Below are 12,222 nucleotides of genomic sequence, written 5' to 3' on the forward strand. Positions count from 1 at the left end.
TATTTTTTTTAATAATCAAATGCCACCTCAATCGGTTGCTTTTGTCGGATGAATTTTCGGTAGAACTAGCATTTTTCTTCGACAATGTAAAGGCAGATTAATCTCTCGTCCCTTTACATTTTTATACTGTAGTGGAGCTTTTTTTTTTTTTTATTCGAGATTTTAACTAAAGAAATGATACTTATATTTTTAGAATATGCAATTTTTATGTCTTTAAAAAAATTAGTATATACATAAAAATAATTAATTTTTTAATCATAAATTCTACTTTTTAAAAAGAATATTTAAAACTTAAACACTCTCATTAAATAAATAATTAATTAATTATGCAGGTGATAAGTTGTTAATAGATTTAACTGGAGTTTCACGAAGAAAATTAATTACCAAAATTTCCAAGCAGAGATATACGTTATATTAAGGGTTTATCTAGATGGTGAGATAAATCATGAAATGATTTTATATAAAAGTTAAAAATTAAATAAAATATTATTAAAATATTTTTTTAATATTATTATATTATTTTAAAATTTAAAAAAATTAAATTATTATTTAAATATTTTTAATTTTTTATTATATTTTAAATGAGAATTTAAAAAATTATTATGGTGTAATAAGATAAGAAGATTTAATTCAAGAAAAAATATAATTGTAAATATAATTATGCATTAATTTATATATTAATATAATATAATTAATCAAAAAATAAATTTTATTAAAATAATATTAATTTAAATTTTAAATATAAATAAATTAATATTAATATGTTAATATGCGACCGCTTATATATAACAAAACTATTAATGCAAACGCTTTTAAAATGAGGATAACTTTTTCCAAATGATTTTAAATTTCCGTTCCTGCCGTTCTGCCAACTCGCGAAACCAGGCTGCTAGCTCTGCTCCGCCGATGTCGTTCTCTCTCGTCTCTGCCGATAATCGTTTGTTCTCTCTCTTGTGTCTGTTTTCCTTCTTAGGAAAACACTTCTTTCCTTTTCTTTTAAAAAAAAAATCTTTTTTGCTCTACATGAAATCTTGTTCGAGGAAAATTTGATGAAATCGTTTTGGTTTTGTTGAATCTCACAGGACACAGCAGAAAGAGTTGGGACTATTTGCATGCTGCCCGAAACGACTGGTGCGTTTACTTTCTTTGGCGTTGCTTACATTTTTGTACGTGTGTGGGTGTCTGTTTATTATCTGTGTTTTCCAATAGGATTTCTTGATTCAATTACTGGGAGGATTCAAGCATTGAATTGGGTGTTTCTTTATTGTAGAATCTCGCTTGGCTTTGCTTACATTTTTGAACGTGCGTGTTCTTTTATCGTGTTTTTTTTTTTTTATGAGTTTTCTCATTAATTTCGGAAAGCATTATAAATATGCCCTCTCAATTGCATAACTGTCTGAATTTTGTGCAGTTTGACTGGTTAATGTGGTTGTGTGTTCTGTTTCGGTTTGGCTAAAACAATATAGACTAAGTTACGCTGTACCCTTCAAAAAAAAAAAAAAAAAAAAAAAGTTACGCTGTACTTTGTGTGTGTGTGTGTGTGTGTGTGTATTGTGTTGATTTCAGAGATTAGCAGCTCCTATGTTAGGTAGGACTTCTTAAAAATTTTACTGCTGGTCTCAAATTATATATTTGATTCTGATTTTTTTTTGTTCAACACCATTTCCCTACTTGTTGAGCTATTAATTTTGGTTCTATGTTGGTGCTCAGTTTTGGTAAGCTGATAATGAAATGATGGAGTACTTGCTGAAAGCAAATATCGGACTTATATTCTGAACTTATCATTTCAATTTTTTTCCTACAGTACCTTTCTCAATATATGGTGCTACACTTTTCGGTCTTATATATGTGTGTGTGTGTGTGTGTGTGTGTGTGTGTGTGTGTGTGTGTGTGTGTGTGTGTGTGTGTGTGTGTGTGTGTGTGTGTGTGTGTGTGTGTGTATAAACACTGGTGATATTTTCTCATATGTCATGCATAATAATAAATCTAAAAAGTGTCAGTCAATATGTGGCATACTCAATATCAAGCTGGTTTCATTAAAAGACTAGAGTTTGTGGCTGCCGATTCCCATATAGAGGATCAGGTTATGGAGGGAAGGGACCACAAAGCCCTGTAATGGCTAATTAAAGATGATCTAGTCCAAAAATACAGTTAAGAAATGCAATTCTGAACTCAAAAAGTCAATGACCCAAAACCGACAAAGCTGGTTAGATTCCCAATCCATTCTTGTAACACTGTCATGAGAGCTTGTATTTCCCTTCTCAGAGCAGTATCATGAGATGTTATAGGTAGCTGTACTTGACAGGAAAGGAGAAGTTAAGGGCTATTTTATGACATCGAGTTATAGGATTTGCCTAACTACTGATTCTTGAATTTGTGTGCAAAACTTTAACTACATGTTAGTTAGTAGCCCACTTTATTAATAATGATTAGAATTTGCATAAAAGAATTAATAGATTCGAGGAAAGTTTCTAATCATAAGGATTGACAATAGGAAGGGAGATCAAGTCAATTTTACATGGTTAGCCTAATAGGGTATAAATAAAATTCTTTCCATTACCGTTGACAATGTCTAGGCCAATGAAATAGCCATTGACTATTTTATGGAAAAGGGTCCAAATTAGAGTGCATGATATTCTACAATGAGTTTATGCACCTAAGGTATTGTGCACGTATATTGAATCTCATTGTGAGTGATGGTTTAAAAGAAGTTGATGACTTAGTTACAAAGGTGCGGAATGCAGTTAAATATATGAAATCTTACTCCATAAGTTCTGGTCATCCACTGAGAGGCAAAATATTTCTGGTGGTGGTCTTCTTCTATCTTGATGTTCCAACTCAGTGGAAGTCAACATATTAGATGTTAAGTGTAAAGCATAAGTATTAAGGTTCTTTGGAGGTCAGAAATTTCCTACATTGACCCACTTGACTTTAGTTACAACATCATTTCAAGATTCCACCAATAAAATATTGACATTATCCAAGAACTCCCAAACATCCATAGGATGTGATGGCAACTTCAACCAATTTTGCACACGCACTGGGAAACTCAAGGCTGACTCTAAAACAACAATACAAGCAGGAATGTTTTAACCCATCTCATCACATTGCATAACCTTTTGATTGCATCATTGTAAGCCATCAGCTAATCACTCATTAAGAGGTTCCTGATATGAGCACACCAACTCATATACAACTTTGATATGAGTTGTATCTCCTTGATTTGAGTGTTGGGAGGACATTCACAGTCACTGTGGATAATGCTTCTTCAAATGACTTGACCATTTAATATTTGAAGAAATTCTTGGTGAAATCTTGTAATGTCATGAACATTTGGTTATTTATTTCCCCATTTTCTTGTTATAACATATTGAAGAATATTTGTTTTTTTCTTCATTTTTTAATATAGAGATTTTTGTTAAACTTATGTAGAGAAAAGCTGAATTGTCCACTGTAATCCCAAAAAGGCGCTAGTCATCTTCATTTTTTATTCTTCAACAGTCTTGGATAGCGTGAAGAAGAATAACAAGAAGAATGAGAAGGAAAAAGTGGGATGTAGTACTTGCTGCTGCACCTGCACTCCAGATGGGATCAGGCCATCCTGGCTGAGGAAGAGCGACTCATCGTCATCCGTTTTGGCCCTAACTGGGACGGGACCTGCATGCAGGTACTTTCCTTCTTTTTTCCTCTCTTTTCCGCTCTCCTTTCAAGCAATTTTTCTGATCTGTTTTATTTCAAGTAGTTATTCGGTTCGTTTGAGTAATTTATTTGTTGGCTAAAACTTTTGAAATCTTTAGGTTAGTGGGTGCTATGGGAAGTTAAAAACTGTTGCCACATATCCTGTGTGAATCCCATGAGATTCATAACTAGTAATTCCTTGCTAAGGTGGTATAGAGATTGGAAAATCTTGTTACAAGCTGTGAAATCGGCTTGGTGGGGTATTGGAAATGTTTAGCAAATATAGAGAAAGACACAAAAAAAGAGCATTGTGCAATACTGGCAGAGCTTCAGCAAAACGAGGTGTGTAGCTTTCGCTAATGAGAGATGGGTTTGGGGTTTAGGTCTCCTAATTCATGGAATTCGTTCTCTTTATCATTATCTTTTTAAAGCAGCATTCTCCCTTGACTCTATCCCAATTTTTAATCATGGAATTCTCCCCCAGAGCTGTGTAACTAATGACTAATAAAGCAGAATTACCAACTTTTACATGAATTTTCAAGTGAATAAGATTGGTTGAGTGGTCTCAGTTGGAGATGGGATTGCACATGTTTATGGATTAAACGAGATTCAAGCTGTGTGCGAAAATGGTTGAATTTGCCGGCGGTGTGAAAGGAATAGGCTCGAATCTTGATGTTTCCAGATGCAGTTGTCGGTTGACATCTCTTCTAATTTGTCGATAAATAAGCAAATTGTTGTGTACCACGATGCACAAACTATCCACATACGAGAAAGAGCTTCTGTCCTTGGTGATTGCAATCAAGAAGTGGAGTCCTTACTTACTTGGAGGATCTTTCATAGTCAAAACTAATCATCATAGTTTAAAATACTTGTTAGATCAGAAAGTTGGCACACCAGCTCAACAGAAATGGCTATCGAATTTACTGGGATATGAGTTTTGTATTGAATATAAAAAATGGATAGAGAACAAGGTGGCAGATTCCTTGTCGAGAAGATATACTACTGATCACTGTCCCAAATCCAACTTGGCTTGAAAAAATAAGGAATGCCTACAAGGAAGATCCAGTATCACAGCAGCAATTGACCTCACTGCAAGAGGACCCTTCCTCCAGTTCAACCTTCTCTCTTAAACATGGAATCTTGTTCAAAAAGGGGAAGATCTACATTCCAAATTGTATAGAGCTGAAATTAAAGATACTGCAGTCTGCACTTTATCCATGCCAGTACTTTTGCTAGTCACTTAGGTTTCATAAGTCTCTACATAGAGCTAGAACAAATTTTTACTGGCCTGGATTGAAAGCTGAAGTTAAGAAATTTATCAAAGAATGTGAAATTTGTCAGAGAAGTAAGGTTGAACATGTGCATCCAGCTAGGTTATTACAGCCCTTACCAATTCCTCAACAAGTGTGAACATACATTTCATTGGAATTGTGAAGGGCCTACCTGTGTCAAAAGGCTATTCTGTAGTCATGGTGGTAGTTGACAGGCATGGTGGTAGTTGACAGGCTGTCTAAATATGCTCACTTGCTGAAAATACCACCATTCACTCTTCAACCAAGCTCACACCATATGAAATAGTTTATGGTGCTCCACCTAAAAGATTACAAGCATACATACCTGGGTTATCACCCAATCAAGCAGTTGATTAAAGACTCGGGAGCAGATCATGATTACCTTGAGGAAGAATTTGATGGCTGCACAAAAAATGATGAAATTACAGTTTGATAAGCATCACAGTAAGAGGGAATTTGCCGTGGGAGATTGGGTTTATCTAAGGCTTCAACCTTGTAGACAGAGTTCATTAGTAGTCAGAGAAGAAATTTGAAATTATCACCCAGATTCTTTGGTCCATTCCAGATAATAAACATGATTGGACTAGTGGCTTATAAACTCGATCTTCCATCCCAGTACCAATTACATACTGTGTTCCATGCTTCATGTTTAAAAAAGAAGTTGAGATAGTATGTATATCCACTCTCTACACTGCCACCAATAGATGTCCACGGTGAGCTTATGCCTGAGCCTCAACAAATTATACAGCATCGTAGCAGGAAAGTCTACAATAGAGCCTTGATTGAGTTCTTAGTACAGTGACAAGGGACTGATATTGAAGAAGCCACTTGGGAACCTTATTGGCATCTTCGATAGAAATTTCCTCACCTTGTGGAAAAGTTGCTTTGAAAGGAAGGGATATGTTGTGTGGTAGAAGCTAGTCCAGAAGGGTATGTTATGTAGTGGGGAATTGAGTCAGAAAAGCCATTGAAGTGAAGGGTAACAACGCAGAAATAGGAGGAAGAAGATGATAGTTAGAAGAAGATGATAGTTAAATTCGTTAGCCGTGTAGAGACCTCAAAGTCGTTTTGGGTAAATGAACATTGTCATTTTATTTACTCTTTGTGAATGTAAAGTTTGTGTAAATAGAGCAGCACCGTTTTGAGTATTGAATTATTGTAGAAGTATTTTTAATGGATCCCATCACTTTCACAAAATCCCATTAATATAGACCCATCCTTAAAAGTTTTCTAAAGGGTTCCATAAATTCTCAAGAAAATTTCACATCCAAAGTGGATGGCATTAATCTTTTCTTGGAATCCTAATATTTTTATGCCTGAATGAATTCAAAGGGAGAAATTAGTAAATTACATGCATATCGAACTATGGATTCCTTTCAACCCCATTTTCATGGAAATATGGATTACCTAGTCATGCCTTTTTTTTTTTTTAAATTTTTTTTTTTAACGGATCAAAAACACAATTTATTTAAATTTTATTTATATGTAAAGCTAAGGTCTTATCTGTTACCTTTTTGCATTTGCCTCATTGACTAACTTTTTTTCTCTTTTCATGTGCACTGTAATTTTACGAATGTTATTTTGAGATTCACTTTTTATTGTTTAATTCTTGCAACCATGAGCAGTAGACAGCTCCTCTAGGAGCATTAGCATTGGCTTGGCCAAATGCATATCTAAATTTAGCCAATATCAACTTGAAAATACATTTGCCTATTCAATCTAAATTCAAGTCCCACATTGAATTAGCCATCCATTCTATATATAATAATAAAATAATATTTTTTTAAAAAAATTTTTGTTTTCTCACATTTTATAATTCTACCAATTTAATATTAAGCAATATTATATTATAATTAAATTAATATTAAAAAAACACATTTTCAAAGCTCATTTAGGAATAACAAAATTCTATCAACTAATTTTTTTACTAAATATCTTAACCAAATATCTAGCAATATATGAGAAGTCATGCAAAAATAAAAAACTGCACTTACATAAATCAAAAATAAAAAACTGCACTTACATAAATCAATATCAAGAAAATCTGCACTGCAGTTACATAAATCAATATGAAGAAAACAACAACTTAAGGTTACATAAATCAATATGAAGAAAATCTGCACTGCACTTACATCTACATAAACAGAATTAGGAAATCTGCACTGCATTCTTAACCTTCTTAATTACAAAACATATACATAAACACCTAGAGGAAATATACACTTCCTCCACCATCTAAATTACAAAACACTTACATAAACACCTAGTGGAAATCAAATATTCAAACACCATCTTAATTACAAAAAACACTTACATAAACACCAAGAGGAAATACATAAAATAAGCACCTAGTTATCATATACAGCAGTTCAAATATAAACCCCTATTAACATATAATAGCAGTTACAAGTTTCAATATACATCCAAAAAATCAGTCAGTGGGTTCCAAGCTGTCATGAAGTTCCAAAAAGTAGACTTCAATGCAAAAAATAGTCTTCCATTTCATAAAGCAGCCCCAACTGCAAAACAGATAGACAGAGCAATATTAATCTGTGTTTTTTGATCCAAAAACAGCAACTAGTAATTGTTTTCAGGTGTGCAAAACCATCAACTATTCAGTTTATTAACAAAAAACAGCAACTACCAAAAATGACCAAAAAACAGCAACTACTCACTTCTCCCTCCTCCAGCTACTGCATTTCATTCAATTCAGTCCTATGTTTCTCTAGGATCTCAATTTGAATTGACTTGAAGTATTCTCGCTGCACTGTATTCATGTTATCAACATTCAACATCATGACTTCCATCTCCATCTTCTTCTTCTTAAGTGAGATTATCTCAGCCCTGTCCTTTTCAGCCTTCATTGCCATCTCCCGTCGCTCAATCATCATTATCCTCCTATCAGCTTCCATGTTACTTAACTTTTCATCAAATTGACTATTACAAGATTCTTCATGTTTCCTTTTCGTTTCCCTTTGTTTTTCAGATTTCTTGCCTAGCGGCCTCTCTAAATTGGTAGACATGCTCTCATTTTCCTCAACATCTATGGCAATGGCAGCTGGAACAGTAGGGCAACCCGTCTTTCTCTTTGTTGGCAAATTATCCATATGCACTTGCCACTTTGGTTGGTGCCTCAATAAGTTCCAACAATGATTCAATTGTAATTTCTTTTTTGTGTCGATCGGTACAATGCCTTTGCCTTGTCAATCTAAACACCAATCATAAAAATATTAGTACATATTACAATCCAAATTTATGATAATTAGAAACATACCTTGTCTTGTTCATTGGTACCGCTTGGATGCATTGACTCGACTTGGGCTAAGAAACCACAAAACTTATTTGTGGCTTTTTGGATAGTTGACCATCGATTAGTCAACGACTCCACAGAACGTTCAGGCCAATTAGCATTTTTATAAGTATTGAAGTAATCATGGATTCTTATCCACAATTGGGTGGACTTTTGATCTGTCCCCCTAATAGCGTCTATATTAATATTGAGCCACCCTGATACAAGGAGGTTGTCTTCCTCCACGGTGAAGGACACACCCCGTTGGGATAGTTTAGTTCGTGCCCTTACTTGCCCTTCGGGTTGTGTCACTTCAACCTCAGGAAACACATTATCATGCAAAACACGAGCCATGGGGGGGTTAATAATACCTTCTCCACCACTTTGCAATAGTGTGGTGAAAAATGGATCGTATTGGCAGTGTGAATCCATCCTAGATAAAATAGTCACCAAGTAATAAAATCAACAGTCAGCAAGTAAGCATGGAAGACAGTCAAAACAGTATGCCAACACACACAACACAACATCTGAAAAGTTACAAGGTTGACTATTAACAATGAAAATGCAAATTGGATCACTATCACTCTGCTGGCTCTGTAATTTTTCAGCAGCTCTAACAACAAATAAATGAGCTAGTTTGATTGAGAAGTGTTTTGATTGAGAACAGTATGATAGTCTCTTCTTTCTCGCTTTTAATACAATCTTGATTACTTATAAAAAAAAAAGTATGATACTCAAAAAAGTATGATACTTAATACCTGATCTTTAATTTCCTAGAGGAATTCCAACCTTAAATCTAAAACTGGTTATCTCCAAAACAGGTTCTATTATAACCAAATACATTATGCTTTTCATCATGTTTGCAGCTTCCAAGTGTTTGTTATATTTCGGGCACTAATTTTTTCAATTTTCTCATCTTGAAGGCAGAACGAAAACAGAGCATGCATCAAATAATAGAGCATGCAAACCTTGTTGGAGTTGTGAAGTTTTCTTTCTTTAGCAGCAGCTTTTATAATTAAAGCTGTGTGGTTTGGGTCAAAGACTAGTTTTAAGTTATACCCAAAATGCATTTCAAATATAAATAGGCGGAGGATGTAACAAGCAACAAATTATATTATTTGAGGGGCTCATCTTGATGGTTATTTAGATGTTGTAATCCACAGTCTGATCAATGAGGACAAGGCTTTACAACGATACAATGTCTATGAAGTCCAAGTGCAGACCAGTGCATGATCTGGCTTTTTCTCTAGGTTAATTCCCTCATTAGTTTCTTGGTATTTTAAATATTTAAATAGCACCTCTTGGATCCCATACCCCTGGATCTTATATATAGGAAGTAACTAAAGATTACTACAAAAGATCAATGTAGAAAGTCTGGATGATTTTGTAAGTGGACCATCTATATGCTGTGAAAAAGAAAACACTGATCATAGGCACTAGCTTCATTTCGTTGTTGCTTAAGAGGTGTTTAAAAAAGTGTGGTCATATTTTTCCTACAAACTTTTGTGAATAATGATAGTGATTTTAGTTCAGCTTTGGGATATTTAACTAAGAAGTCATGAAATGTTTATTTTAAATGAAATACTATCTCTCTATTACCTTGTTGTGGATTGATTCTCTGTGTTTGGATTTTTTTCTTTCACTTTTTAATGGAGTTGTTCATTGACATTTTATTTCCCAGGCTGAAATTGGTTCCATAAGTTCAGACATAAAAATCCTACAAGAGAATTCTATGGAGATGGGCCTGAAGCTTAAGAATCGCAAGGTATTCTTTTAAAACAGAGCTTCAATTTTCTGTTGGGTTTTCAGTTTTGAGAACCACAGAAACATGGATTGTGGATTAAATTAGATTTTAATGATGCTTTCTCTTGGTAAACGGTAAAAACCCTAACTGCAATCAAACCCTAACTGCATACAGCCACTACATCTGAGAGCATCCAAGAGCATAAACGGTAAAAACGATAGACATGGATCACAGAAAAATCGAGAGCATAAACTGTAAAAGCCATGAGAAAACTTACAGATCAACCGTGGGAGTGAGAGAGAGAGAGAATGGGGAGGCGCAGCTGTGGGAGTGGACATGTGCAACCGTGGGAGTGACCGGGCGCAGCCGTGGGTCGTGGTTAGGTGCCGTGTATGCGAATCGGGAGAGAAGAGAAAAAGTTTAGGGAGAAAGGGGGGACGGTACCGAAATGGAGGGAATGGGATTTTCCTTCCCGCGTTGTCCACTTCTCACTTTTCACTTCTGACTTTCCTGTAGAGATAATATTTGTTTATTATTTGGTGAATGAATTTCGACTTCCATCTTTGGCCATGGACTGTAGCAGAAGTCTATAATTTTTTAAACATGTCCAATCCGATGTGATGACTTTTTAAGTAAATTTTTCCAAATTTAGCCAAGCATCCTCATTTGGCAATGAGGATGCTCCTAGCCATCACTGACGCCCTGCCCATACCCGCTGGATAGGCAGGCAAATTTCCAAGGCTACCATTCGGGCCACAGCCCATCCAGCCTTCTAAAAATCAAATCTAGAAACCAATTAACCAATACAAATCAACCAAATTTATGGCCCACATGCTGTCGTGAATCTGAGCAGCAGAGATCCAAGAAGAATAAATAGGACAAGAATAACAAGCAAGACGATGTGGGCGACTGATTTGATTCCAGAGAAGTGAGAAGGAAATCGTTTCATAGGAGTTGAGAGGAGAAGGAAATCTTCAATGAGTTATTTATTTATTTATTTATTTTTATGTTATAACTTATTAGGCTAAAAAGGGAAAAGGCTAAAAAACATATTTCTTTCGCATATTGTGAGAATCTTGTTGTAATTTATTTCACATCTTGGCCAAACCACAAGTTTATTTTGCATCAAGGAGAGTGGAATGAAACGTTATTGTGTAAGAAAACAGACCAATTCTACCACAAATTGCCTGCTCTCATTCCCTAGATTACCAACCCCATCTCTTTGTCCTCAATGGAAAAATCATGATCGAAAAATCTCTACATCTAGTGAATTTTAGGATCCGTTTAGAATTTGGACTAAGCTTAATTGAGTTTAATTTTAAGTTAAGTCTAACACTCATATACCCAATTCTCAAATCACTAAATTCATATTAACTCAAAACCTTTTTATATATATAGGAATCACAACAATTTTCAACTAAACACTTCTTTACACGCGAAATTCACAACTTTTTTTCAACTTCTCATAAATATATCTAAATTCATCTTAACATCTAAACTCATCTTAGATAGGTTCCACAAAACTCACTCTACCATTTCAATTCATTATTATTTGTAAAAAAAATTCAATTTAACTCAACATCCAAATGGTTTGTGTTGTTTTCAATCCTCTATAAAACTGGTTGGGTAGCTATAGCTGCATTAATGATAATATTTTGATTGTGTATATCTTCCCTTTTTGTTTTTATTTAGACAGGAAATTGGACATATGAGTATTCTTAACAATGAGAATGTTAGCGAGTAAGGCACAAATGAAGATGGAAGCACTTGGATTACTTTTTATTATTATTTTACTCCAACTCTCTATCCATTGCTTGCTTGTGTGTGTGTGTTTTTTTTATTTTTTATTTTTTGTCAATTTTCTAACTAGGGCATTGTCGTCTTTGAATTTGGTTTGCTTCCTTGTTTTAAAATAATATTTTTATAGTTATTAATTGTTTTGAGAAAAGAAAATTTGGTGAATAGTGACTATTATATAAGCAACTTTGTTACTTTTTTAAGTAGAAAAACATAGAAAAATGAAAGGATTTCTTACTTGGCATGAGACTCTTAGTAATATACTAATTATCTATTGAATACATAAAATATTGAGTGACTATTAGAATATGGTCTACTAAACCGGATAATGTTTTCATTTAATATATGTTGGGACAAGGACGAGTGTAGATATTTTTAATGGATAGACCCCAAGAATGAAGACATTGGAGAACCAATTGAAC

General features: G+C 34.2%; 1 protein-coding gene across 10 annotated transcripts; it reads left to right on the plus strand.

The window, feature by feature from the left end:
• Positions 1-823: 823 nt before the first annotated feature.
• LOC122306792 lies at positions 824-11,975 on the plus strand. Of its 10 annotated transcripts, none has more exons than XR_006241516.1 (5): positions 834-921; positions 1,083-1,131; positions 3,502-3,667; positions 9,941-10,024; positions 11,696-11,975. XR_006241516.1 is itself a non-coding variant. In XM_043119306.1 (4 exons), the coding sequence occupies exons 1-4, from the start codon at positions 838-840 to the stop codon at positions 9,957-9,959; spliced, it is 318 nt and encodes a 105-aa protein (XP_042975240.1). In that variant the 5' UTR covers positions 834-837; the 3' UTR covers positions 9,960-10,573. The 10 variants fall into 10 exon arrangements, 3 of the variants coding, with proteins under 3 accessions (XP_042975240.1, XP_042975239.1, XP_042975241.1); XR_006241517.1 differs by lacking the exon at positions 11,696-11,975 and adding an exon at positions 10,178-10,573; XR_006241518.1 differs by lacking the exon at positions 11,696-11,975 and having other exon boundaries at positions 824-937; positions 3,433-3,667; positions 9,941-10,573.
• The last annotated feature ends 247 nt before the right edge of the window (positions 11,976-12,222 follow it).

Source organism: Carya illinoinensis, chromosome 4 (assembly GCF_018687715.1).
Source record: "Carya illinoinensis cultivar Pawnee chromosome 4, C.illinoinensisPawnee_v1, whole genome shotgun sequence".
Classification (NCBI taxonomy): Eukaryota; Viridiplantae; Streptophyta; class Magnoliopsida; order Fagales; family Juglandaceae; genus Carya; species Carya illinoinensis.